Source organism: Callithrix jacchus, chromosome 22 (genome assembly GCF_049354715.1).
Source record: "Callithrix jacchus isolate 240 chromosome 22, calJac240_pri, whole genome shotgun sequence".
NCBI lineage: Eukaryota > Metazoa > Chordata > Mammalia > Primates > Cebidae > Callithrix > Callithrix jacchus.
The window spans coordinates 2,775,829-2,803,471 of record NC_133523.1 but is presented as its reverse complement, the minus strand read 5'-3'; the positions used below and the strand labels follow the sequence as shown (position 1 = coordinate 2,803,471).

The following is a 27,643-nucleotide window of genomic DNA, read 5'->3' as shown; positions in this document are numbered from 1 at the left end:
GGCCGAGCCCCGCCGGAGGGAGGCGGCTCCGCACGGGGCCCGCCGCCCTCGCCGCCGCCGAAACCCGGACGCCGCGCGCCCCGACCTTCCGCGCTGCCCTCGCCGCGCCCCCGCCCCCGCGCTCCCCGCGCCCCGCGCGCCCCGACCCGGGGAGGGGCTCCCACGGCCCCGCGCTTGGCTCCAGGGACTCCCGGGTCCCCTGCCCCGCGCCGTGTCGCCCTCCTCCCCCTTTCCTCGGGCAGCCTCCCCCCCCGCACTTCAGCCTCCCCCACTTTTGCCGCCTCCATATCCTCAAGCTCCGGTGGCGCTGGGGGGCTTCTCGGATCGGCAGGATGTACCCCCAGGGAAGGCACCCGGTGAGTGGGGGGCTGCGGGGAGGGCGCCCCCCCGGGGTCCGGGAACTCAGACCCTGACGGCCCCCCCCCCGCCCCCCCAGACCCCGCTCCAGTCCGGCCAGCCCTTCAAGTTCTCGATCTTGGAGATCTGCGACCGCATCAAGGAGGAATTCCAGTTTCTCCAGGCTCAGTACCACAGGTGAGGGGCGCCCCGGGGCCGCGGGAGTTCACCTGGGCGCCGGGGAGGGGGCGCGGGAAAGGCCTCCAGGTGGAAGCGCAGGTGCACGGGGCTGTGGGGACAGTCGGAGCGGGGGGTACTGGGAGCCCGGGAAGGGGCGGGGAGGGACCCGGACGGGCGTGGGGGGGTGGGGAGATGAGCCCCTCACTTTGGAAGCCGGCCCCGCACGGCCCACGCGCGGCGGGTGGGAGCCCCTTGCCCTCTCTCTCCTTCCCAGCCTCAAGCTAGAATGTGAGAAGCTGGCCAGCGAGAAGACGGAAATGCAGAGACATTATGTGATGGTGAGGGCACTCGGGGTGCCAGGCGCGGGGACACGCGGGGGAGACGCGGGCAGGGCTTTGAGTGGCGGTGGACTCTGCCGTAGGGCCCTGCCCCGCTCCCAGCCTCGGCTTCCCTGTCTGTCCATTGGGCTGATTGGGATTTCACGCTCGCTTTCTCGGAGGGTCCTCCCGGCTCTGAGAACAGGGAGACAGGGAGGACCCCTCGCCTGATCCGGCATCTCTGTGGGGCCAGGGCCTCTGGTCCCTTCTACCGGCCCCACCTCTCTGGGGAGAGTAGAGGGGGCCCTTCCAGGCAGAGCCCCTGCTTCCTCCTCTGGGACTCCATGGAGCTGGGGGGCTCTGCGGTCCTGCTGTGATCCCTGCAGCCTGGGGGGCTCTCGGAAGACCCTGGCACCACCTGTCTCCAGGAGGGCACCCATTTCCACCGCGGCCGTTCTCACTTTGGATTTCCCTTTGCAGTATTATGAAATGTCTTACGGGCTCAACATTGAAATGCATAAGCAGGTAACTGGGTTGGGATTAGGCATGTTCAGGAGGGAGGGTGAGGGTGGGGGGTCTGGAAGCCGCGGGAGGGACCCAGTGTGGGCAGCCGGGGCCAGAGCACACCTAGGGAACCGGGGTCTCATCCCGAAATCCCTGCAGGGGTCACAGAGGGCCCATCTGGGACCAGGAGGACAGACTTCAGCCTCCTGAAAGGAAACTGAGTCTCAGCTTCTGAAGACACTGTCTCTGGGTTGGAGCTGTCTAGCAGAGAGGCAGGCAGCTGGCAGGGGCCACCAGGCATCCCCATCAAGGAGGGCACGTGGCAGAGGCAGGGCAGCCAGGCCGGGAGGCTGTGGAAGTGACTTCTGTCCCAGGCCACTCTTAGAGAGGTCCCTTTCAGCCCAGAGAGTCTGAAGTTTTCAGATGGACCCCAGGTTCTGTTGCTGTTTTGAAGCCTCTGAGATTGATCTCCGTGGCGTTGGCTGGAAGCTTCCGAGATCGTTCTCCAGGCCTTGAATTTGATGCTGTGGTTCAGACTGTGACCTCCACTATTCCAGGAGAGACCTCAAAACTCTGTGGCTGCCTCCACGGCTTTGAAATTGACCCCAGTGCCATGGGGTTCTGAGCCTCTTCCTAAGCTTCTTGGTGTGATCCATGGTTCTGAGATTGACCTCGAGACTCAGAGATGGAACTCAAGGTTCTGAGATTCACTTCAGATTTCTGAGTTTGGCCTCATGGTTCCGACCTCAAGGTCCTGAGATAGACCTCAAGTTCCTGAGATTGACCTCAAGGTCCTGAGATTGACCTCAAGAGCTGTGAGACAGACCTCAGGATTCTGATATTGACCTCAGGGTTCTGAGATTGACTTCGCTTTTTTTTTTTTTTTTTGAGACGGAGTTACGCTCTTGTTACCCAGGCTGGAGTGCAATGGCGCGATCTCGGCTCACCGCAACCTCCGCCTCCTGGGTTCAGGCAATTCTCCTGCCTCAGCCTCCTGAGTAGCTGGGACTACAGGCACGCGCCACCATGCCCAGCTAATTTTTTGTGTTTTTAGTAGAGACGGGGTTTCACCATGTTGACCGGGATGGTCTCAATCTCTTGACCTCGTGATCCACCCGCCTGGGCCTCCCAAAGTGCTGGGATTACAGGCATGAGCCACCATGCCCGGCCCTAACTTCAAATTTATGAGATTAATCTCGGGGTTCTGAGAGTGACCTCAGGGTCCTCAGACCTCAGGGTTCTGAGAGTGACCTGAAAGTCCTGAGATGGACCTCAAGGTTCTGAGATTGACCTCAGGGTTCCAAGATGGACCTCAGGGTTCCGAGATTGACCTCAGGGTTCTGAGATGGACCTCAGGGTTCCGAGATAGACCTCAGGGTTCCGAGATGGACCTCAGGGTTCCGAGATGGACCTCAGGGTTCTGAGATTGACCTCAGGGTTCCGAGATTGACCTCAAGGTTCTCAGTTGGACCTCAGGGTTCTGAGATGGACCTCAGGGTTCTGAGATGGACCTTGAGGGTCTGAGATTGACCTCAGGGTTCTGAGATAGACCTCGGGGTTCTGAGATGGATCTCGGGGTTCTGAGATGGACCTCGGGGTCTGAGATGGACCTCGGGGTCTGAGATTGTCTGATATATGTGCAGATGTGTGTTAAAAGGTCCCTAGGCTATTCTTGAACGTAACGGTCTCCAGGTTCCAAGACAGACCCAAAGATTCTGAAATTGACCTCAGTGGTCCCTTCTTCACCCTGAGATCCTGAGGCTGACCAGTGGTTTTAAAGGGATGAGAGGGGCCCCAAGCTTCTGAGCTTTGTGGGCCCTTAGATTCCACCAGGATATCAGCTTCCATGAGTAGAGCTTTGCATTGGGACTTGCTGGTGGCTGGGAAGGAGAAGGGGGTGGGCTGGGAGTGTGGGGACCCTGGGGGTGCGCATCCTGGCATGCTTTCCTGCGTCTGGGGGGCTCTGGTCGGTTCTGATGTGTGCGGGAGGGGGCTTGTCTGCTGAAGCATGGCATGGCCCCATGGGTACACGAAACAGACTCTCTTATGGGGTGCCAGACACCCTGGGATCCGGGTTCCACTCTCCTGGAGAGCGTCTGGGCCTTTGTCTACCCGCCCCCTTCCCCACCCACACGCCCTCTCCCCTCCTTAGTCTCTTCGGGGCACCTGGGCCCAGACGCTCTCCAGGTGAAACCCTTCCCTTGAGTGTGGAGCGCTGAGATCTCCACCTGGAGGCATCCCCAGCGGGTCGATCAGCCCGGGGAAGCAGATGAGGCTTCTGGAGAGGGGCCTTGCCTGGGAGAGGCTTGGGGCCAGCCAGCGCCGGGATCTGGAACTCCAGGCGGAGGCCCCTTCCCTTTGTTTCTGCTGACCCCAGAGCCTCTGAGTGTGTGTCTGAGTTGGGGGTCTGTGCGCTGCCTCCTGCAAATCCCCGGTGGGTGTGCGTCTGGCGGGACCTCACTCAGCCTCAGCCGGAGTCTTCCTGGCTACAGGCCACCCCTGGCCTCGCTCAGCTGAGCAAACAGCCTGGCGGGGCTCTGAATCTGGCCTCGGCCCCTGCCTAGCTGGCCCGAGTTCCCTCCGTGCACCTGTGGACGCCGCCTCCCTAACCCTCGCGCCTCGCAGGTGCGCCTGGGTGTCCAGAGCCGGGTTGCAAGTGTCCACCCGGCTCCAAGCTTCCTCTCCTTCCTTCCTGCCAGGCGGAGATTGTGAAGCGCCTGAGTGGTATCTGCGCTCAGATTATTCCCTTCCTGACCCAGGAGGTGAGTGGGCCTGGGGGTGGGGGGAGGAGGGGAAAGAGTCTGGAAGAAGATGGGAGGGGGTAGGTCTGGGAGAGGACGCCCCAGGCGCTGATTTTGCGGTAACCTGCAGCCCAGATAGAGACCGTTTCTCACTGCGGTAGTCCCCAGCCCTGAGGCCAGACACCCAGCTGGGGCACGGGCTGCCGGGATGGAGGGAGGTGTTGGCTGAGGACTGAGTGCTTTCTTCCTCCTTGATTGGAAGCTGGGCAGAGAGCTGACCCCCGAAGCCCTGCACGTTGGCTGCCCGGGTCTGAATCCTGGCTGTGTGGCCTCCGGCAGGACACCTGCCTGGCTGGTTTTTGTTTTGTTTTATTTTGAGACAGAGCCTCAGTCTGTCACCTGGGCTTGAGTGCAGTGGGGCGGTCTTGGCTCACTGCAGCCTCCGCCTCCTGAGTTCCAACAATTCTCCTGCCTCATCCTCCCGAGTAGCTGGGATTACAGGCACGCACCACCACACCTGCTTAACTCTGTATTTTTTTTTTTTTTTTAAAGATGGAGTTTCACCATGATGGTCAGGCTGGTCTTGAACTCCTGACCTCAGGTGATCCACCTGCCTCTGCCTCCCAAAGTGCTGGAATTACAGGCGTGAGCCTTCACGCCCGGCCAACTTCTGTGTTTTTTTTTTTTTTCAGTAGCTTAGGTGTGAGGTTGAGATGAGCTCATACGCTCAGTCAGCACCCGATGGACGTGAACCCTGCCGTCCTGCTAGGAGAAATCACACAGAGGGACAAACACTGGGTGATCCACTCCCAGGAAGTCCGGGGGTCAGGCTCACGGAGACAGAAAGTACAATGGGCGGTGCCAGGGGCTGGGGAGGGGACAGGGAGTGAGTGTTTCTTGGAGAGAGAAATTCCGTTTGGGAAGATGGGACGGTTCTGGAGATGATGCTGGCGAGGGCTGCACAACTGTGTGTGTGTGTGTGCGTGTGTGTGTGTGTGTGCGCGTGTGTGTGTGCGTGTGTGCGTGTGTGTGTGCGTGTGTGTGTGCGCGTGCGCGCGTGTGTGTGCGTGTGCGCGCGCGTGTGTGTGCGTGTGCGTGCGTGTGTGCGTGCGTGCGTGTGTGTGTGCGTGTGCGCACGCATGCGCTTAACACTGCTGAGCTGTGTACTTAAAAACGCTTAAAGCGGCCTGTAATCCGCAGCGCTTTGGGAGGCTGAGGCGGGTGGATCACCAGAGGTCAGGAATTTGAGTCCAGCCTGTCAAGTATGGGGATACCCTATCTCGATTAAAAATTTTTAAAAAAAATTAGCCAGGCATGGTGCTGTGTGCCTATAGCCCCAGCCGATGGGGAGGCTGAGGCAGGAGAATTGCTGGAATTGGGCGCTGGGGAAGAGGTTGCACCGAGCCGAGATTCGAACCATTGTACTCCAGCCTGAGTGACAGAGCAAGACTCCATCTAAAAAAAAAGTTTAGGTAAAAGGACGGTTGAAAGGGATGAGTAAAGGCACACATTTTCCGAAATCAGCAAGCTGCAGCTCTAGGGCCAACTGTGGCCCTCCAGTTGTTTTTGTAAATAAAGCTTTATCGGCACACAGCCGTGCCCACTCGTGTACATCCCATTCCCAGCAGCTTTCCCACTGCAGTAACAGAGTTTGGTAGTTGCAACAGAGACCTCTGACGTGCAGAAGGAAAACATTTTCACCCTCTGGCCTTTCTAGAAGGTCTTCCACCCCGTTCTACACACACCCCCACACAGGTGCGCCACCGTGGGAGCTCTGTATCAGCATCCTGATACCTCCTTGGTGGGGGCAGCCCAAATGCCTGTCCTCAAAAGCACATATACACAAGCTGCCTATAGTGCCATACACTGCCGTTCCGCTGTCCCACACCGGAGTCACCAGCCCCGTGTGGTGGTTTTCACTTAGGTTAACTAGTAATGTTTGTTTGTTTATTTTTTGAGACGGAGTTTCGCTCTTGTTCCCCAGGCTGGAGTGCAATGGCGCGATCTCGGCTCACCGCAACCTCCGCCTCCTGGGTTCGGGCAATTCTCCTGCCTCAGCCTCCTGAGTAACTGGGACTACAGGCACCTGGTGCCACACCCAGCTAATTTTTTTTTTTTTTTTGGTAGAGATGGGGTTTCACCATGTTGACCAGGATGGTCTCGATCTCTTGACCTCAAGTGATCCACCCGCCTCAGTCTCCCAAAGTGCTGGGAATCCAGGCGTGAGCCACCGCGCCCGGCCCAGATAGAACATGTTCTCACGGCAGAGCCCCGAAGCTCTGTAAGCCGAACACGCCGCTGCCGCCACCCACCACATCAGGGATGGAGCTTAAAATGTTAACGCTGAGGGAGACCAGACGCCAAACAGAACACAGAGAATGAGCCCACAGGACGTTCAAAATGGACAAATCCAAGCAGGTTTAGGAAGGCGATCGTGGGAGGCAGAATTGTACAGACAGACAAAGCAGTGATTGTCACGAAGGTGGAGAAGGGGACGGGAGGGTGCTGTGACGGCAGGGAGCGGAGGGGGCTCCTGGAGTCTGGCATTTGCTGTTTCTTAGGAGGAGGGCCTGTGGTGCTGATTTATCACAGTGGTTTTCTCCTGGGGACAGTTTTACCACCAGGAGACATCTGTGTTTGTCACAACGGTGGGGGGGTGCCCCTGGCGTGGAGTGAGTGAAGGTCAGGGACGCTGCTCAGCCCCCTGCAGTGCTAGGGATGGCACCGCCCCAGAGAACGATCCAGTCGCAAATGTCTTCAGTGCCCAGAAGGAGAGACTAATTTGTAATTATTCTCTTTTTTTTTTTTTTGAATGGAGTCTTTCTGTGTTACCCAGGCTGGAGTAGGTGCAGTCTTGGCTCACTGCAACCTCCGGGTTCAAAAGGTTCTCCTGCCTCAGCCTCCCGAGTAGCTGGGACTACAGGCACGCAGCACCACACCCAGCTCATTTTCGTATTTTTAGTAGCGATGGGGTTTCACCGTGTTGGCCAGGCTAGTCTCGAGCTCCTGACCTCGTGATCCGCCTGCCCCAGCCTCCTGAAGTGCTGGGATTACGGGCTGCTGAGCCACCGCGCCTGGCCTGGTTTATAATTATTGTAACTGCGGGCCCAGTGACTCAACCCTGTAATCCCAGCAGTTTGGGAGGCCCAGGTGGGAAAGCACGAGATCAGGAGTTCAAGCCTGGACAACGTGGTGAAATCTTCATCTCTAATAAAAAATACAAAAAATTAACGGGGTGTGGCGGCATGCACCTGTAGCCCCAGATACTCGGGAGACTGAGGTAGGAGGATTGCTTGAACCCGGGAGGCAGAGGTTGTAGTGAGCTGAGGTCAAGCCACTGTACTCCAGCCTGGGTGATGGAGGGAGACTCTGTCTTGGAAAAATGGGAGGTACCGGGGCAAAGATGAGAGGGTGATGGGAAGAGGTCAGGGCTCCGAGGGGCACCGCTTGGCTGAGCAGGGGCTCAGTGTACCCTCTTCCTGGTCCTCCTCCCCAGCACCAGCAGCAGGTGCTCCAGGCTGTAGAGCGTGCCAAGCAGGTCACCGTGGGGGAGCTGAACAGCCTCATCGGGGTGAGTCTCTGCAGCCTCTGCCCTGCCATGGGGAGATGCCCACCCCCAGGTCCCTGGCACCTACCCAGGAGGTGTTAAAGCTGAGGGTGGTGGGTGGGCCTGGGCTCCAGCCATCGTGGGAACCCCAGGGGCACACGCTGTGCTTAGTTCCCATCCCAGTGTCCACCTCTTGGGCCAGGGACCACAAGGTTCCCGCCATCCCCCACCCCCTTCCTCCCGCCCCCCGCCCCAGCCCATCCTCCCTCCTTTCTAGCAGCAGCAGCTCCAGCCGCTGTCCCACCACGCCCCTCCTGTGCCCCTCACCCCCCGCCCAGCTGGGCTGGTGGGCAGCAGTACCACGGGGTTGCTCGCCCTGTCTGGAGCCCTGGCTGCCCAGGCTCAGCTGGCCGCAGCTGTCAAGGAAGATCGTGCAGGCGTGGAGGCTGAGGGGTCCCGAGGTGAGTGGGCAGTGCAGAGTGTGGCCTTGGCAGGGGCTGGGGCTGGGGAGGAGGGCGGGCAGGCCGGGCACCAAACACATCAGCGTGAGGGGTGAGGTGGCTCACGCCTGTCATCCCAGCACTTTGGGAGGCCAAGGCGGGAGGATCACTTGAGCCCAGGAGTTCATGACTAGCCTGGGCAACAGTGTGAGACCCCATCGCTACAAAAATTTAAAAATTAGCTGTGTGTGGTGTTGCACACCTATGTTCCCAAGGCTGCGGTGAGAGGATTGCTTGAGCCCGGGAGGTTGAGGCTGCAGTGAGCTGTGATGGGGCCACTGTAGTCCAGCCTGGGCAACAGAGCAAGATCCCATCTCTTTTTTTTCCTTTTTAATTTTTTTATTATACTTTAAGTTTTGGGGTACGTGTGTACAACATACAGGTCTGTTACATAGGTGCACATGTGCCACGGTGGTTGGCTGCATCCATCACCCCGTCATCTATATTAGGGATTTCTCCTAAGGATCGCCCTCCCCTTGCCTCCCACCCCCCGTCAGGCCCCAGTGTGTGATGCTCCCCTCCCTGTTTCCATGTGTTCTCACTGTTCAACTCCCACTTATGAGTGAGAACATCTGGAGTTTGGTTTTCTGTTCCTGTGTCAGTTTGCTGAGAGTGATGGTTTCCGTCTTCATCTATGTCCCTGCAAAGGTCGTGAACGCATCCTTTTTTATGGCTGCATAGTATTCCACGGTGTCTATGTGCCACATTTTCTTTATCCAGTCTGTCATTGACGGGCATTGGGGTTGGTCCCAAGCCTTTGCTATTGTGAACAGTGCTGCAGGTACACAGGTGCGCATGTGTCTTTATAATGAAACGATTTACAGTCCTCAGGGATTGCTGGGCCAAGTGGCGTTTCTAGTTTAAGATTTTTGAGGAATCGTCTCTGCCTTCCACAGTGGTTGAACTAAAGTGCACTCCCACCAACGGTGTAAAAGCGTTCCTGTTTCTCCACATCCTCTCCAGCACCTGTTGTCTAACCCCCATCTCTTAAAGTTTGAGAGGAATAACGAGAATGGCGGCAAGGCCGTGGGTTCAGCTTTACCCCCAGTGGGCTGTGCGTCTTGGGGAAGTCACTGCCTCTCTCTGGGCCGTGATCTAAGTGCAGGGGAGGGATAATCCGCCACTTGGAAGGGTGTTGGAAGGATAGGGAGACTCAGCGGGGCGGGGGGCGGGGCTGCGTAAACTGGACAGCTGGACTCTGGCGCCATGGACACAAATGCCTCATTCTTTCTCCCTCTCTCTTTCATTCCCAATCTGCCAGTGGAGAGAGCCCCGAGCAGGGTGAGTGAGTGGCACCCCGGGACTCCCTTTGTATTCTCGGGGGACCGACGCTGGTTCTGAGCTGATGGGGGCGCCAGAATGAGACCTCGCCTGGGTGTGGTGGCTCAGGCCTGTGATCCCAGCGCTTCGGTAGGCAGAGGTGGGAGAATCATTTGGGGCCAGGAGTTTGAGACCAGCCTGAGCAACATGGCAAAACCTCATCTCTACAGAAAAATACTAAAATGTAGCCAGCCGTGGTGGTCCATGGCTGTGTTTTCAGCTACTCGGGAGGCTGAGGTGGGAGGATCACTTGAGCACAGAAGCCCAAGGCTGCAGGGAGCTGAGATGGCGCCACTGCGCTCCAGCCTGGGTGACAGAGCGAGAACCCGTCTCAAAAAAAAAAAAAAGAGAAAGGAAAGAAAAAACAGGCCAGCCGGTTGCAGTGTCTCACACCTGTAATCCTAGCACTTTGGGAGGCCAAGGAGGGCGGATCACCTGAGGTCAGGAGTTCGAGACCAGCCTGACCAACATGGAGAAACCCCATCTCTACTAAAAAATACAAAAAATTAGCTGGGCATGGTGGTGCGTGCCTGTAATCCCAGCTACTTGGGAGGCTGAGGCAGGAGAATTGTCTGAACCCGGGAGGCGGAGGTTGCGGTGAGCTGAGATTGTGCCATTGCACCCCAGCCTGGGTGACGGAGCAAGACTCCGTCTCAGAGAAAACAAAATCTTAGCACTGAGTCAGCCCTTCGAAGCTCCCATTTCCCAGATGAGAAGCTTGAGGTGCAGACCCTAATAACAGTGGGGGACCCTCAGTCTCAGCTGGTTCACAGTGCAGTCTAGGGGTGCAGGGCCCTGACCGTTTCTGCCCGTGGCTCCTGTCTCTTTGCAGAGTGCGTCTCCCTCGCCCCCCGAGAGTCTGGTGGAGGAGGAGCGACCGAGCGGCCCCGGTGGTGGTGGTGGGAAGCAGAGAGCCGATGAAAAGGAGCTGCCGGGACGTTATGTGAGTAGGGACAGGTGCAGGACTGGGGTGGGCACACATGACCCAGGCCAGCTGGGGCCCTCGGAGCCTTCCAGAGCCCAACTCTGCCATGATTCTCTCACTCTAGAGCCTTCCATAGCCCCCTACTACTCAGAATACTGGCCAGTCAGAAGAGATCCCATAGGGCAAGACTTAACTCTAGTTTCTTGACGTCTCTGCGGCCTCTGGCCCGTACGGCCCTTTTCCCGCCCTGTTGCTTCTAGTCCAGCTGTTTTCTCTCCCTAGAGCACCCTTGTTTCAGAAACCAGTTTTTCCATCAAGACACAAAGTGCTACCTCCTACAGGAAGCCTTCTCTGACCACCTCCTAGAGGCTGGGACCTCTTCTCTTTGCCACACAGCTGCACACCTGTCGTTTCAAAGTCTAGTGTCCCCGGGGCCAGGCCAAATGTGGGGAATGGGGCTGTGGCCAGCTGGGGAGCACCTGTGCCACCTACGGGGGCAGGTACAATCTGGTCTCAGGAGACTGGCAGGCTCAGTGCGGGTCGATCGTGCTGCTTGTCAGAGAAAACTTTCTTTTTGGCAGTGGACCGATTGATGGATTGACTGAGGCAGAGTCTTGTTCTGTAGCCCAGGCTGGAGTGCAGGGGTGCGATCTCCTCTCGCTGCAGCCTCTGCCTTCCAAGTTCAAGCGATTCTTCTTCCTCAGCCTCCTGGGTAGCTGGTGCTACACGTGGGCACCACCACAGCCGGCTAATTTGTGTATTTTTAGTGAAGATGAGGTTTCACCGTGTTGGCCAGGCTGGTCTCAAACTCCTGACCTCAGGTGATCCATCCGCCTCGGCCTCCCAGCGTGCTGGGATCACAGGCATGCGCCATCGCGCCTGGACGCAACTAATTTCCATTTAAAGAAGAAACCCGGGGATGGGAGGGGAGTCTGGGCGAACCCACCCACTGTGCGGATTTTGTCTTCCAGGCTGCAGCCTCTTTGTCTTCCTTTGGTTTCCAGCCCAACATGTCAGCAGCGCCCCGTCCCAGCCCGCCCCCTGCCGTGGTACCCAGGATAATGTTTTCTACGTCAGTGAATGGAACTGGGGCTTGGTCTTTCTCCCAAGGCAGTGGGGAGCCATAGAGGGTTGCAGAGCAGAGGCAGGGATAGGTCTTAGGAAAATCTGTCTGGGGTCAGCTTGGAGGGTTGCCTGGAGGGGGAAGGCTGGAGGCCAGGAGCCCACGGAAGGGACTGGGAGGAGATGAGGTCTCTGTTAGGCCTGTGGGGAGTGGGTGCAGGTCAGCAGAGAGGTTGGTGACACCCACATGCTAAGAGACTGATTGGCTTTGTGGGTTGAGATTGAGGAAGGAGATAAGGATGATTCTGGTCTCTGGCTGTCCCCCCATTATACAGAGGGGTAAACCGAGGCCTGAGAGGGCTGGGAATCACACAGGGCACTGATGCAGTCTCTGTCTTTCAAAGTTCTTCTCCACGAAGCGTGCACCTGCTCCCCACACCCACATCCTTTCCGGATCCTGGGTCTGGGCACCTGCAGCCTTCCCTTCTGCTCGGAGCAAACGGGCGCAGTGGCCTGAGAATCTCAGTCATGCCCTGGGCTGCCTCCCCCAGCTCCTGGGGAGCAGATAGGGGTCTCGGAGGCAGGGGCGTGACCACAATCATTTGGGGCCAGGAGTTTAAAACCAGCCTGAGCAACATGGCAAAACCTCGTCTCTACAGGAAAATACAAAAATGTAGCTGGGTGTGGTGGTCCGTAGCTGTGGTTTCAGCTGCTCGGGAGGCTGAGGTGGGAGGATCGCTTGAGCACAGAAGGCCGCAGGGAGCTGTGGTCTTGTCACCGCACTCCAATCCGGGTGACAGAGTGAGACCCTGTCTCAAAAAAAAAAACAACAAAAATCAGGCTGGGCGCGGTGGCTCACGCCTGTAATCCCAGCACTTTGGGAGGCCGAGGCGGGTGGATCACGAGGTCAAAAGATCGAGCCCATCCTGGTCAACATGGTGAAACCCCGTCTCTACTAAAAATACAAAAATTAGCTGGGCATGGTGGCGCGTGCCTGTAATCCCAGCTACTCGGGAGGCTGAGGCAGGAGAATTGCCTGAACCCAGGAGGCGGAGGTTGCGGTGAGCCGAGATCGCGCCATTGCACTCCAGCCTGGGTAACAAGAGCGAAACTCCGTCTCAAAAAAACAATAGTCCAGCCGGGTGCGGTGGTTCACGCCTGTAATCCCAGCACTTTGGGAGGCCCTGGTGGGCGGATCACCTGAGGTCAGGGGTTAGAGACCAACCTGACCAACATGGAGAAGCCCCATCTCTACTAAAAATACAAAATTAGCCAGGCCTGGTGGCGCGCACCTGTAATCCCAGCTACTCGGGAGGCTGAGGCAGGAGAATCGCTTGAACCCGGGAGGTGGAGGTTGCAGTGAGCTGAGATCTCGCCACTGCACTCCAGCCTGGGTGACGGGCTGGTCACCCACAATGAGCTCCCTTCCCCCACTTCCCCCCACCAGGAAAGCGACGAAGATAAGAGTGACTACAACCTGGTCGTGGATGAGGTGAGTGCTGGGGTCCAGCATGGATTATCTGGAACGGGAGGATGCAGAGGTAGTGAGGATCCTGGTTCTCTTCTCCGTGGGGTGGCTGGGATGGGGACAGCATGGGGCCAGGAAGAGTCGGGGACTCTGGGACACCTCTGGCCGACCTCCTCTCCATTGCACAGGGCGTGGCTTCAAGCTCAGGCTCACTGAGTGGTTTGGGGGGAGTGATACCCCCTTCCCTGGCCTCACTTTTCTCATCTGTTCAATGAGAAAATAAAACCAGGCCGGGCGCGGTGGCTCACACCTGAATCCCAGTACTTGGGGAGGCCGAGGCAGGCGGATCACCGAGGTCAGATGTTTGAGACCACCCTGCTCAACATGGAGAAACCCCGCCTCTACAAGAAATACAAAATTAGCCCGGCGTGGTGGTGGGTGCCTATAATCCCAGCTACTCGGGAGGCTGAGGCAGGAGAGTCATTTTAACCCGGGAGGCGGAGGTTGCGGTGAGCTGGTATCGTGCCACTGCACTCCAGCCTGGGCAAGGAGAGCAAAAGTCCGTCTCAAAAAGAAATAAAAGAAAACCAAGTTCTGGCCGGGCGCGGTGGCTCAAGCCTGTAATCCCAGCACTTTGGGAGGCCGAGGCGGGTGGATCACGAGGTCAAGAGATCGAGACCATCCTGGTCAACATGGTGAAACCCCATCTCTACTAAAAAGACAAAAAAATTAGCTGGGCATGGTGGCGCGTGCCTGTAATCCCAGCTACTCGGGAGGCTGAGGCAGGAGAATTGCCTGAACCCGGGAGGCGGAGGTTGCGGTGAGCCGAGATCACGCCATTGCACTCCAGCCTGGGCAACAAGAGCGAAACTCCGTCTCAAAAAAAAAAGAAAAGAAAAGAAAACCAAGTTCTTATACAGCCCTTGCTATGGGTGCTTATGGACATCATTAAACCCATTTTACAGGCCAGGTGTGGTGACTCACACCTGTAATTCCAGCACTTTGGGAGGCTGAGGCAGATGGATCACTTGAGGTCAGGAGTTTGAAACCAGCCTGACCAACATGGTGAAACCATCTCTACTAAAAATACAAAAAATTAGCTGGATGTGCTCACTTGAACCCAAGAGGCAGAGGTTGCAGTGAGCCACTGTACTCCAGCCTGGGTGACACAGCAAGACTTAAAAAAATTCATTTTACAGATGAGTAAACGGAGGCAACCAAGGGTTTTGTAATCTTCCCATAGTGGGTCATGAGTACCCAGTCTGGAAGCGGGAGCGGGGGAGTTGGGAGGAGGATAGAGAGGGACTCTTCTTCCCCAACTCCACTCAATGTCACATCCTCGAACCCAGGACCAACCCTCAGAGCCCCCCAGCCCGGCTACCACCCCCTGTGGAAAGGCACCCATCTGTGTTCCTGCCCATCGGGACCTGGTGGATAGTCCAGCCTCCTTGGCCTCAAGCCTCGGCTCACCACTCCCCAGAGCCAAGGAGCTCATCCTGGTAAGGAGAAGGGGAGGGCCTTGAAACTCACTTTATATATCCTGGAGGCCTTGAAACAGACACTATCTCATGACACAGAGAGCAATGATGAGAAATCAGCTGGGCTGGGGTTGTCTACTCTCTCTCTCCTGTGTGTGTGTGTGTGTGTGTGTGTGTGTGTGTGTGTGTGTGTTTTAACCTGCTTGGACTGACTTTCTAGAACCTCAGTAAGTATTAAAAGGCAACTTTGTAAAGAAGCTTCGTAGATACATTTTAAAAGGCCGTTCACCACCCTCCGTGGAAAGCAGGTCTCTCTCTGGCAATCAATAGGAAATCCTATGGAAATAAACACAGTGAAAGCCCAGCCATAGACTGGGCAGCTAGCTAGGCTGGACCCAGGCCTGCGTGTGCTTTGCCCCTCCAGAGGCGCTTAGAGACGCACCGGCCCCAAGCCGAGATGCTGTCCTTGGAAGGAAAGATAGTTAATATAGAAACAACTCTCCAGTTGGATCTCCTGGAGTTTAATGCCAAGCACGTGAGCCATCTGAAAGCACCCCGAGGGCATTCGAAACTCAGCTCCCCTCACCCCAAGTCTTCCCCAGATCCCCCTCCCCCGCACTTACCAGGGGAGAGTATGTCGGTTTCGAGGCCTCCCCTCCTGGTTTCAAGGCCTCCCCTCCTGGCAGGTTACCATGGCAACCACCAGAGGTTGGGGCTCCCATTCCATCTTAAGTGCCCTCCTCCCACTGCAGGAAAACCTCACAAGGGGATGGGGCAGCTCCGTTGTATTGGGGAAGCCACAGTTGTCCCCTCCAGTCTTTTGCGGGTGCCGGAGCTGTGCGGCTGTCACGGTTTGTGCAGTGGTGTCGTGGGAAACGGAGACAGACGAGACGCAAGGATGGGAACTTTCTTGGAAGGCAGGGGAGGTGATGACACGAAGCGAGATGACAGAGCCTGCGTAGATGCTGGTCCAGCTGCTACTTTTATCAGCGCTCCCCTTGGGGAGGGACAGCTCTGGGTGACACCTCCCTCTCGAGGGTGGGGGGACAAGGAGGATTGTGCTGTGTACTGGGAGCTCTTCCTTCACCAGGGAATATGCCGCTGTGGGGTCTGCCTCTCCGGGTCTCGAACTCCTGGCTTCAGGTGATCTAGCTGTCTTGGCATCCCAGTGTTGGGATTACAGGCGTGAACCCCGCAACTTGCCCCTCCAGTTTCTGATCAGATCGTTGGGCCACAAGTCACCAGGTGCCTGGTGGCGTTCAGTCCTGCCCTTTCTCTGCAGAATGACCTTCCCGCCAGCACTCCTGCCTCCAAGTCCTGTGACTCCTCCCCACCCCAGGACGCGTCCACCCCCGGGCCCAGCTCGGCCAGTCACCTGTGCCAGCTCGCTGCCAAGCCAGCGCCTTCCACAGACAGCATCGGTGAGCACCTTGCCTGCTGGTGCCTGTCCGGGGCAGGCCTCGTCTCTGGGGACAGCTACTAAAATGGGCTGGTGAGGCAGGAGGCTGGGATTCCGGGCTTGGCATTCATGGCCTTGGTCCCTTCGTGACTTCATGTTAGATGCTGCCTCCCTCTGGCTGGTTCCTCATTGTCTCAGCTTGATGGGTAGGGAAACTGAGGCCAGGAGAGCGGAAGTGACTTGGTTGGCGGTTTCAGCCTACTGCACTGAAAAGACAAGTTTCGGGTCAGACAGGCTTGGGTTTCAGAACAGGCCTGGGCATTCACCAGCTGGGTGACCTTAGGCAAGTGACCCAGCCTCTCTCAGCCTCAGTTTCCCCATCAGTAACCTGGGGAATGACAGTGCTCATCTTTTCTGCCTTACGATCAGGCTCTGTGCTGGTTCTGGGGTTCCTGAAAGAAATTGGCCTTGAATCCCCCCTCCAAGGAACTCCCGGGTAGCAAGGCCCCCACACTCACAGCCCTGATCTCAAGGATGTTTCTGAGATGTGAATGGACATTGGGCCTGGGTTTTGAAGGATGGGTAGGAGTTTGTCACTTAAAAGAAAGAGAAAGTCGTGTCCACCGGAGGAACGGTATGTGCAGAGGTCTGGAGGTGTCCCAGGCTGTGGCCCATGTGGGACCAGAGCGTGGAAACTCTGAATGAAAGGCCAGGGAACTCCCAAGACAGTGGGAGGCGGGATCTGAGTCCCAAGTGTCTGAAAATGTGTCCCCGACTCTTTCCCCCTCAGCCCTGAGGAGCCCCCTGACTCTGTCCAGTCCCTTCACCACGTCGTTCAGCCTGGGCTCACACAGCACCCTCAATGGAGACCTCTCGGTGCCCAGCTCCTACGTCAGCCTCCACCTGTCCCCGCAGGTCAGCAGCTCTGTGGTGTACGGACGCTCCCCCATGGTGAGTCCTTGGGTTGGGGGTACAGGAGGTGTCAGCAGGGCCCAGGGGCTGGGGGCTGGGAGGAGAAACCAACTATGCAAGGAAAGACAGGGGAGTGCAGAAACGGAAGGGAGCCCTGGCTCAGCAAGCGTGCGTGGGAAGATGATCTGGGGGTCTCAGTAGTCCCACAAGCTTCATACAAAGCAGGACTGTGACTGGAAAAAGGCCACAGTGACTAAGCTGCATGAGAAGGAGCGGTAGGGCCTTGGCTTTGGGATGCGATATCCACAAACAGGCATTGGACCAGGTTTGTCCGGGGGCTGCAGTTTGCAGACTCCTAGTCAGTCTGGGCATTCCATGGAGAACTCTTCAGGATCCTTGGAACCCTGGAGTTCTAGGATTTCCTGGACAGAGAGATGTCGGGGTCGGTGCCCTCAAAAACCTCAGCACCTTCCACCTGGAGTGCGACAGGCAGAGGTGAAGGCAATTCTGCTTCCTTGGTAGGGGCTGATAAACAGGGGCATGGCAGGTGGGCGTGGGACAGCAGAGGTGGGCGGGAGTCAGAGTCACCTGCCTCACTGACACCCCCTTTGGCCTTCTGACAGATGGCATTTGAGTCTCACCCACATCTCCGAGGGTCATCCGTCTCTTCCTCGCTACCCAGCATCCCCGGGGGAAAGCCGTGAGTACCGGGGTGGGGCTCCCTGCCTGGGAACCCGGGCCAGCCCCCCACCTCCTCTGAGGTCTTATCCTGTGTGGTTAGGGTCTCCCCGCTCTCCTTCTAGAAAGTCTCTTGTGTGGGCTGGGCACCATGGCTCAATCCCAACACTTTGGGAGGCCAAGGTGGGCAGATCATTGGAGGTCAGGGGCTCAAGAGCAGCCTGATTAACGTGGTGAAACCCTGACTCTACTAAAAATACAAAAACATTAGCCATGGGTGGTGGCCCATGCCTGTAATCCCAGCTACTTTGGAGGCTGAGGCAGGAGAATCACTTGAACCTGGGAAGTGGAGGTTGCAATGAGCCCAGATGGTGCCACTGCACTCCAGCCTGCGTGACAGAGACTCCATCACAAACAAAAATGCATCACGCTGGACTTGGTGGCTCATGCTTGTAATCCTAGCACTTTGGGCGGCCGAGGTGAGCGGATCACTTGAGGTCAGGGGTTCAAAACCAGCCCGGCCAAAACGATGAAACCCCGTCTCTACTAAAAATACGTAAAGCTTAGCCAGGCACAGTGGTGCACGCCTGTAATCCTAGCTACTCAGGAGGCTGAGGCAGGAGAATAGCTGGAACCCAGGAGGCAGAGGTTGCAGTGAGCCGAGATTGTGCCACTGCACTCCAGCCTGGGCGACAGAGTGAGACTCCATCTCATAAACACAAAAACAAAACAAAAAATAAAAATAAAGAATACATCATCGGGTGCCAGGCAGGATAAAGGCGTCTCCCTGCCCTCCCAGGTGGGGGCGCGGAGGGGTGGTCCCAGGGCTGGGTCATGCCCAGGCTTTCTCTCTAGGGCCTACTCCTTCCACGTGTCTGCAGATGGGCAGATGCAGCCGGTGCCTTTCCCCTCGGACGCACTGGTGGGCGCCGGCATCCCTCGGCACGCCCGGCAGCTGCACACACTGGCGCACGGTGAGGTGGTCTGCGCGGTCACCATCAGCGGCTCCACGCAGCACGTATACACGGGTGGCAAGGGCTGCGTGAAGGTGTGGGACGTGGGCCAGCCTGGGGCCAAGACACCCGTGGCCCAGCTCGACTGCCTGGTGAGGGCAGGGTGGGACAGTGGGCGGGACTCACGGGTGAGGGGTGGAGCTTATATTCAAATGAGGCGGCGTTTGCAGGCCGGCTGTGGGTGGGGTTACAGTTGAAGGGTGGAGCTTATGGTCAGATGGGGCGGGGCTTGCAGGCCAAAGTGGTGGGGCTCATTGGCCAATCAGGATAGGGTTTGCAGGCCAACCATGGGTGGGGCTTACTGGTGAAGGGTGGAGCTTATGGTCAGATGGGGCGGGGCTTGCAGGCCAAAGTGGTGGGGCTCATTGGCCAATCAGGATAGGGTTTGCAGGCCAACCATGGGTGGGGCTTACAGGTGAAGGGCGGAGCTCATAGTCAGATGGGGCGGGGCTTGCAGGCCAAAGTGGGGCTCATTGGCCAATCAGGTGAAGGGCGGAGCTCATAGTCAGATGGGGCGGGGCTTGCAGGCCAAAGGGGTGGGGCTCACCAAGTCAATCCGGGTAGGACTTGCAGGCCACCCAGGACAGGGTTTTCGGGCCAGCCATGGGTGGGATTTACAGGTGGAGGGTGGAGCTTGTCAAATGGGGTGGGGTTTGCAGGCCAAAGGAATGGGGCTCACTGGCCAATCAGGGTAAGGCTTGCAGGTCTACCATGGGCCGGGATTGTAGGTGAATAACGGAGCTCACAGTCTAATGGAACAGTGTGGGCCAAAGGGGCAGGGCTTGCAGGCTAATGAGGATGAGGGTCCCTTGGGCTCCAGAGACCCCCACATTAAGCCATGCTCCTAGAGACCTCACCTGGGACCAACCCCCAGCCTGATTCTCTTCCTGGCCCCAGAACCGAGACAACTACATTCGCTCCTGCAAGTTGCTGCCAGATGGCCGGAGTCTGATCGTGGGCGGTGAGGCCAGCACCTTGTCCATTTGGGACCTGGCAGCGCCCACTCCCCGTATCAAGGCCGAGCTGACCTCCTCGGCCCCAGCCTGCTACGCCCTGGCCGTCAGCCCCGACGCCAAGGTTTGCTTCTCCTGCTGCAGCGATGGCAACATTGTGGTCTGGGACCTGCAGAACCAGACGATGGTCAGGTGCGCTGGGACCTCGGGCAAGCCGCGGCCGCTCTCTGCAGTGGGGTAGACTGACTGACCTGGGAGGTGCTGGGGCAGCTGGAATTCCAGGATGGACGCCTGGGCCCTTCTTCCTCCAGGCAGTTCCAGGGCCACACGGACGGCGCCAGCTGTATTGACATTTCTGATTATGGCACTCGGCTCTGGACAGGGGGCCTGGACAACACGGTGCGCTGCTGGGACCTGCGGGAGGGCCGCCAGCTGCAGCAGCACGACTTCAGCTCCCAGGTGCTGTTCGGTGCTGGTGGGAGGGGGATGGAAACTCCAGGAATCTGAGTCCCTTCCTCTCCTTGTGGGGGCCACTTCCAGAGGCAGGACAGGACTAACATCTGCTGTAGCGTCCATCTTTCTTATGCATACACATCCACAGGCTTCCACTTTAATTCTCTGAAGACGTAGGGGAACCCAAGAGAGCCGATTTATATGAAGCTGTGGGGCCACTGAGACCCTCAGATCATCTTCTCCACTTGCCTTTGTTCAGCCCTTCCCTTATGTCTATCTTTCCTTGTGTAGCTGGGTTCTTCTCTCAGCCTTTAATTTCTGGATCCCACTGGGAGTGCCAGACACACACTTCCCATTGAGGACACAACATGGGGGAGTTACTGGCCAGGGGAACAGAGCGGCGGTTGATGGAGGAGCTGGGCATGGATAGGTCGCCACTTCAGGTGGAGCGTAAGCTGAGTGAAGGGCATGATGAATGGGCTGGACAGAGCGGGGGGCTCCTCAGGGCTGAGCAAAGAGAGTGAATCTTCAGGCACCGTGGTCGCAGATTCTGCCTCTCACTGCTTTGGGGGCAGGGAATGAACTCCTGTCATTCAGGATTTCCATGCACTGGTCTCACGCACACTGTACTCTGGAATGGCTCTGAGACCTCTGCTCATTTGTTCCCTGTGGCTGAAATGCCTTTGTCTTGTTTCTGTAATTGGCAAACTCCTATTCATCCCTCAAGACCCATCTGGTTTGCTCCTCCTCCTTGAAACCTAAGAGGAACTAACTCTTAACTCCCAAGTTCTTGTTTTTGTTTTGTTTTTGAGATTGGTGCAGTGGTGTGATCTCAGCTTACTGCAACCTCCATGTCCCAGGTACAAATGATTCTTGTGCCTTGGCCACCTGAGTAGCTGGGACTACTAGCATGCACCGTCATGCCCAGCTCATTTTTGTGTGTTTTTTTTTTTTTTTTGACACCAGGTTTCATTGTGTTGTCCAGGCTGGTCTTGGACTCCTGGCCTCAAGTAATCCACCCACCTCGGTCTCCCAGTGTGGGAATTACAGGCATGAGCCACTGCTCCCACCCTCCCAAGCTCTTTATGTCTAGCCTGGTCTTCATTTTGATGATTTCTGGGCATTTTTTGTTGTTTTTGAGATGGAGTCTCACTCTGCCTCCAAGATGGGAGTGCAGTGACATGATCTCGGCTCACTGCAACCTCCGCCTCCTGGGTTCAGGCAGTTCTCCTGCCTCAGCCTCCAGAGTAGCTGGGACTACAGGCGCGCGCCACCACGCCCAGCTAGTTTTGGGGTTTTTAGCAGAGACGGAGTTTCACCATGTTGGCCAGGCTGGTCACGAACTCCTGACCTCAGGTGATCCGCCTGCCTGAGCCTCCCAAAGTGTTGGGATGACAGACATGAGCCAGCGTGCCCGGCTGAGTACTCCTCTTTCGTAGCATTGCTGTGTGACCTTGAGGGGACACTGCCTTGGCTTCCACCATCTGCTTAAGGGGAATGATTGTCCTTGCGTGCTCGTTCCCTCCCCCCTCCTCCCCACTGTGCTATTGTGCACTCAGAGCAGATAATGGATGTGTGGCCCTAGGGTTCTGTGTAATTCTGATTAATATTAATGATTCGACATGCACTTGTCTGCTGTGTTCTCAGTCCTGGGCCAGCTGCCTTTCTCTGTGGGGAGCTGAAGAGGGAGAAGGTTGGACTCCACCCCCCACCCCCTGCTGGTGCTGGGCACCCCCCAATATCCAAAGGGGCTCATAAGCCAGAGATGGTGGCTTTCAGCTATAATCCCAGCACTTTGGGAGGCCGAGACGGCAGATCGCTTGAGGTCAGGAGTTCCAGACCAACCTGGCCAAGATGGCGAAAGCCCTTCTATACTAGAAATACAAAAATTAGCTGGGCATGGTGGCAGGCACCTGTAATCCCAGCTACTTGGGAGGCTGAGGCAGGAGAATCACTTGAACCTGGGAGACGGAGGCTGTAGGGAGCTGAGATCGTGACATTGCAGTCCAGCCTGGGTGACACAGTGAGACTCCATCTCAAAAATAAATTATCCAGATGCAGTGGTGCATGCCTGTAATCTCAGCTTCCCAGGAGGCTGAGGCAGGAGGATCAGCCTCAGCTGTGGAAATGGAGGCTGCAGTAAGCCATGATTGCACCACTGCACTCTGGCCTGGGTGGCGGAGAGAGAGATACCGTCTCAACACAAAACAAAGGGGGGCTCGTGACCCCATCTCTTCCCTCTTTACCCCCAGATTTTCTCCCTGGGCCACTGCCCTAACCAGGACTGGCTGGCCGTCGGAATGGAGAGTAGCAACGTGGAGATCCTGCATGTCCGCAAGCCGGAGAAGTACCAGCTGCACCTCCACGAGAGCTGCGTCCTGTCCCTCAAGTTCGCCTCCTGTGGTATGTCTACTGGGCTGGAGTGGCACACCCCCAAAACCGCAACAAAACCCAGGGTGCCTATGTAGTCTGAATCTTAGTTAAATAACACATAATGTTATTTATGCACTAAAATGTTACTTATATATTCAGATTTATATACTCAAAAGCAAGTCATTAATAGAAGTATATCCCAAATGGTGTGTGGGATATACTTATACTAAAAGCCAAATAATGAGATATTTGGTATATACCTGTCCTAAAAATTGATGACTTATCCGAGATTCAAATTTAAGGCCAGGCGCGGTGGCTCACGCCTGTCATCCTAACACTTTGGGAGGCCAAAGCGGGCAGATCACCTGAGGTCAGGAGTTCAAGACCAGCCTGGCCAACATGGTGAAAGCCCATCTCTATTAAAAATTTTAAAATGAGCAGGGCATGGTGGCAGTTGCCTGAAATCCCAGCTACTTGAGAGGTTGAGGCAGGAGAATCACTGGAACCCGAGAGGTGGAGGTTGCAGTGAACCAAGATCACACCACTGCCCTCCAGCCTGGGTGACAAGAGGGAGCCTCTATCTCAAAAAAAAAAAAAAGAGGGCCGGGCGTGGTGGCTCACGCCTGTAATCCAAGCACTTTGGAGGCCAAGTCGGGTGGATCACCTGAGGTCGGGAGTTCAAGACCAGCCTGACCAACATGGTGAAACCCCGTCTTTAAATGAAAAAGTTTTTTTTTTTTAAATTATAAAGTAAAAAAAAAAAAATGTAAGCCAGGCACAGTAGCTGCTGCACGTAGTTTCAACTACTCAGGAGGCTGAGCTATAAGGATCACCCCAGATCAGGAGTTCAAGACCAGCCTGGGCGACGTACCAAGACTCTACAAAAAAATAAAACAGCTGGGTATGGTGGGTCCCCCTTGTAGTCCCAAATACTAGGGAGGCTGAGGAAGGAGGAGTGCTTGAGCCCAGGAGATCAAGGCTCCAGGCAGCTACGATCGCACCACTGCCTGCCAGCCTGGGCAATGGAATGAAACCCTGCCTCTTAAAAATATCATTCGTTAGGATTCGTATATCTTAAATAGTCCGTGGGATCTCTTATATCAAAAAAAGACAATACTTGGGCCGAGCGTGGCGGCTCACACCTGTAATCCCAGCACTTAGGGAGGCTAAGGTGGGAGGATGGCTTGAGGCCAGGAGTTTGAGAGCAGCCTGAGCAGCACAGTGAAACCCCAACTCCACAGAAAATATGTATTTTTTTGAGACGAATTCTCACTCTGTCCCCCAGGCTGGAGTGCAGTGGTGCAATCTCAGCTCACTGCAACCTGCGCCTCCCGGGTTCAAGTGATTCTCCTGCCTCAGCCTCCCGAGTAGCTGGGATTATAAGTGTCTGCCATCTGGGAGGCCGAGGCGGGTGGATCACGAGGTCAAGAGATCGAGGCCATCCTGGTCAACATGGTGAAACCCCGTCTCTACTCAAAATACAAAAATTAGCTGGGCATGGTGGCGCGTGCCTGTAATCCCATCTACTCAGGAGGCTGAGGCAGGAGAATTGCCTGAACCCAGGAGGCGGAGGTTGCAGTGAGCAGAGATCGCGCCATTGCACTCCAGCCTGGGTAACAAGAGTGAAACTCTGTCTCAAAAAAAAAAAAAACAAACAAAGAGAAGGGGTTGCATCACGTTGGCCAAGCTGGTCTTAAACTCCTGACCTCAGGTGATCTGCCCGTCTCGGCCTCCCAGAGTGCTGGAATTACAGCTACGAGGCAGTGTGCCCAGCAAAAAATAGAAGTGTTACCTGGGCATGGGGGTGCACACCTGTGGTCCCAGCTGCGTGGGAGGCTGTTGGAGGCGTGCTTGAGCGCAGGTGGTCGAGGCTGCCGTGAGCCGTGAGCTGTGATCGCACCACTGCTCTCCAGCCTGAGCGACAGAACAAGACCTTTTTTTTTTTTGTCCCCGAGATGTCTCGTTCTTGTTACCCAGGCTGGAGTTCAATGGCGTAATCTCCGTTCACTGCAACCTCCACCTCCGGGGTTCAAGCGATTCTCCTGCCTCCACCTCCTGAGTGGCTGGGATTACAGGCAGGCACCACCATGCCCGGCTAATGTTTGTATTTTTAGAAGAGAGGGTTTCTCCTTGTTGGTGAGGTTGATCTGCAACTCTTGACCTCAGGTGATCTGCTCACCTCAGCTTCCCAAAGTGCTGGGATTGCCAGCATGAGCCACTGCACCTGCCCAAGACCCCTTGAGAGGGGCAGCGGAATAAGGAACAGGGAGAGGCCAGACCCAGGCTGCCCCACCTCCCCCGGCAGCCCTGGACCCTCTTCAGTCCCTCCAAGACCCCTTGAGAGGGGAAGCAGAATAAGGAACAGGGAGAGGCCAGACCCAGCCTGCCCCACCTCCCCCGGCAGCCCTGGACCCTCTTCAGCTCCCCCAAGACCCCTTGAGAGGGGCAGCGGAATAAGGAACAGGGAGAGGCCAGACCCAAGCTGCCCCACCTCCCCCGGCAGCCCTGGACCCTCTTCAGTCCCCCCAAGACCCCTTGAGAGGGGAGCGGAATAAGGACCGGGGAGAGGCCAGACCCAGCCTGCCCCACCTCCCCCGGCAGCCCTGGACCCTCTTCAGTCCCCCTCTTTGAACTGTGCTGCTCTCCCTCCCCAGGACGGTGGTTTGTGAGCACAGGGAAGGACAACTTGCTCAACGCCTGGAGGACGCCGTACGGGGCCAGCATTTTCCAGGTACTCAGTGGGCCATGTGCTCAGCTATGCCAGGGTCAAAGAAATTGCCCGTCTGCATCCCCTGGGCCCACCCCCAGCCACCCTGACCGCTCCTCGGGGTCCTGAAGCCTCCCCGTTGCCAGGTACTAAAGCAGAAGCTGGAATTCAGCCCGAGGGCCTCATTTTCCTGTTGGGTTTTTTTTTGAGGCAGAGTCTGGCTCTGTCACCCAGGCCTGAGTGCACTGGCTAATCTCAGCTCACTGCCACCTCTGCCTCCTTTGTTTAAGCAATTCTCCCTGCCTCAGCCTCCAGAGTAGCTGGGATTACAGGCACCCACCACCACGCCCAGCTAATTTTTTTTTTTGTATTTTTAGTAGAGACGGGGTTTCACCATGTTGGCCAGGCTGGTCTTGAACTCCTGACCTCAGGTGATACCCACCTCAGCCTCCCAAAGTGCTGGGATTACAGGCACGAGCCGCCACTGCACCCAGCAGCGCCTGACTAATTTTCTTTTTTTGAGATGGAGTTTCGCTCTTGTTACCCAGGCTGGAGTGCAATGGCGCAACCTCCGCCTCCCGGGTTCAGGCAGTTCTCCTGCCTCAGCCTCCTGAGTAGCTGGGATTACAGGCACGCACCACCATGCCCAGCTAATTTTTTGTGTTTTTAGTAGAGACGGGGTTTCACCATGTTGACCAGGATGGTCTTGATCTCTTGACCTCGTGATTCACCCGCCTCGGCCTCCCAAAGTGCTGGGATTACAGGCATGAGCCACTGTGCCCGGCCTTTTTTTTTTTTTTTTTTTAAACACCAAGTCCTGCTCTGTCACCCAGGCTGGATCACAGTGGTGTGATCTCGGCTCACCGCAGCCTCCACCTCCCGGGTTCAAGCCATTCTCCTGCCTCAGCCTCCTGCGTAACTGGGATTACAGGCACCCACCACCACGCCTGGCTAATTTTTGTATTTTTAGTAGAGACGGGGTTTCACCATGTTGGCCAAGCTGGTCTCTAACTCCCAACCTCAAGCGAGGTTTAAAGGGTTGTAAGGAAAAAAATCCCAGAATATGTAACAGACTTTAGGCAAAGCCTGAAATATTTACTCCTCCGGCCCTTTGTGAAGTTTGCAGACCCCTGGTCTAGGCCGCTGCCTTGCCCCTCTGCTCTGCCGTGTGACATCACGCCTGGTGCACACCCGCTCTGAGCTTCTCAGAAAGGGCAGCTCTTCAGTCCCATCTCTTGGTATCGAGGGTGTGGAGGCTCTGCTCTGCCCAAGGGACTTAGCTCCAATGCACCTGTGTCTAGAAAAGGAATGGCGCGGTGGCCCACACCTGTCGTCTCAGCACTTTGAGAGGCCGAGGCGGCTGGGTCACCTGAGGTCAAGAGTTTGAGACCAGTCTGACCAACAAGGCGAAACTCCGTCTCTACTAAAAATAAAAAAAAATGGCCGGGCGCGGTGGCTCACGGTGTAATCCCAGCACTTCGGGAGGCCAAGGCGGGTGGATCACCAGGTCAGGAGATCAAGACCATCTTTGCCAACATGGTGGAACTCCATCTCTGTTAAAATACAAAAAAAATTAGCCGGGGATGGTGGCTCAAGCCTGTAATCCCAGCACTTTGGGAGGCCGAGGTAGGTGGATCACGAGGTCAAGAGATCGAGACCATCCTGGTCAACATGGTGAAACCCCGTCTCTACTAAAAATACAAAAATTAGCTGGGCATGGTGGCGCGTGCCTGTAATCCCAGCTACTCGGGAGGCTGAGGCAGGAGAATTGCCTGAACCCAGGAGGCGGAGGTTGCGGTGAGCCGAGATCCTGCTACTGCGCTCCTGCAGCCGGGCTAAAGAACAAAACTCAAAAAAAGAAAAAAAAGAATGAGTCACTCAGTGCAGAGTCCTGCTCTCCCATTCCTGACTCTGCGCCCACGTTGCCCGCATCCGTGGGGACCGTGCTCACCCTGCCTTTTCCCCTCTCCCTCTTCCCTCTGCAGTCTAAGGAATCGTCCTCTGTCCTGAGCTGTGACATATCCAGGAATAACAAATACATCGTGACGGGCTCGGGGGACAAGAAGGCCACCGTGTACGAGGTGGTCTACTGAGACCCTCCCCCCCCCCACGCTCCTGCACCCGAAGTCCAGGCTCCAAGGGGAAGCAGCTCCAGGACAGGCACCCAGCAGGCGTCCGCCCGCCCTGCCTGTGAGCCCGCAGCACCGTCTGCTCTCTGGCCAGCGGGTTCACCCCTGCTGCATGTGGGGGGCCGCTGGGCAGGGGCCTTGGTGGAAATAAATGTATTTATGGCATCCGCATTTCTCGCTCGTGTTGGGGAACTAGGGATCTTCGCTTCTCTCGGCCGCTGGTGCTGGGAGGCGGCTGGTTCCTGGTGACGGGATGGGCGGTAAGGAGGATTCATGCCGCAGGATTTTCAGAGGTGCCTGCATGTCGTGTGAAAGGTCTCCTTCGAGACAGACAAGTTGGGTTGGGCAGGGTGGTTGAGATGCTGATGTGTGACGAGCAGCCCCCGTGGCTCGGGCTGAATAGATTTATTTCTGGCTCATACTCACAGCGTACAGGGCTCTACTCCAGCTCGTCACTCAGGCCTCCAAGTGCAGATTTTTTTTTTTTTTGAGATGGAGTCTCACTCCATTGCCCAGGTTGGAATGTAACAGTGCCATCTCACTGCACTCAACCTCTGCCTCCTGGGTTGTAGTGATTCTCCTGCCTCAGCCTCCCCAGTAACTGGGATTTAAGAATACCACCATACCCAGCTAATTTTCTTTTTTTTT

The 27,643-nt window shown here is 56.6% G+C and overlaps 1 protein-coding gene across 2 annotated transcripts; it reads left to right on the top strand.

The window, feature by feature from the left end:
- On the top strand, positions 1–27,160 carry TLE2 (TLE family member 2, transcriptional corepressor). Of its 2 annotated transcripts, none has more exons than XM_035290289.3 (20): positions 1–356; positions 437–534; positions 791–854; positions 1,314–1,358; positions 4,037–4,099; positions 7,575–7,649; positions 7,906–8,086; positions 9,387–9,406; positions 10,278–10,388; positions 12,880–12,924; positions 14,250–14,399; positions 15,661–15,799; positions 16,568–16,728; positions 17,313–17,389; positions 18,223–18,472; positions 19,278–19,525; positions 19,645–19,792; positions 22,039–22,189; positions 24,814–24,890; positions 26,852–27,160. In XM_035290289.3, the coding sequence occupies exons 1-20, from the start codon at positions 333–335 to the stop codon at positions 26,957–26,959; spliced, it is 2,235 nt and encodes a 744-aa protein (XP_035146180.1). In that variant the 5' UTR covers positions 1–332; the 3' UTR covers positions 26,960–27,160. The 2 variants fall into 2 exon arrangements, with proteins under 2 accessions (XP_035146180.1, XP_035146179.1); XM_035290288.3 differs by having other exon boundaries at positions 7,903–8,086.
- Positions 27,161–27,643: the final 483 nt, after the last annotated feature.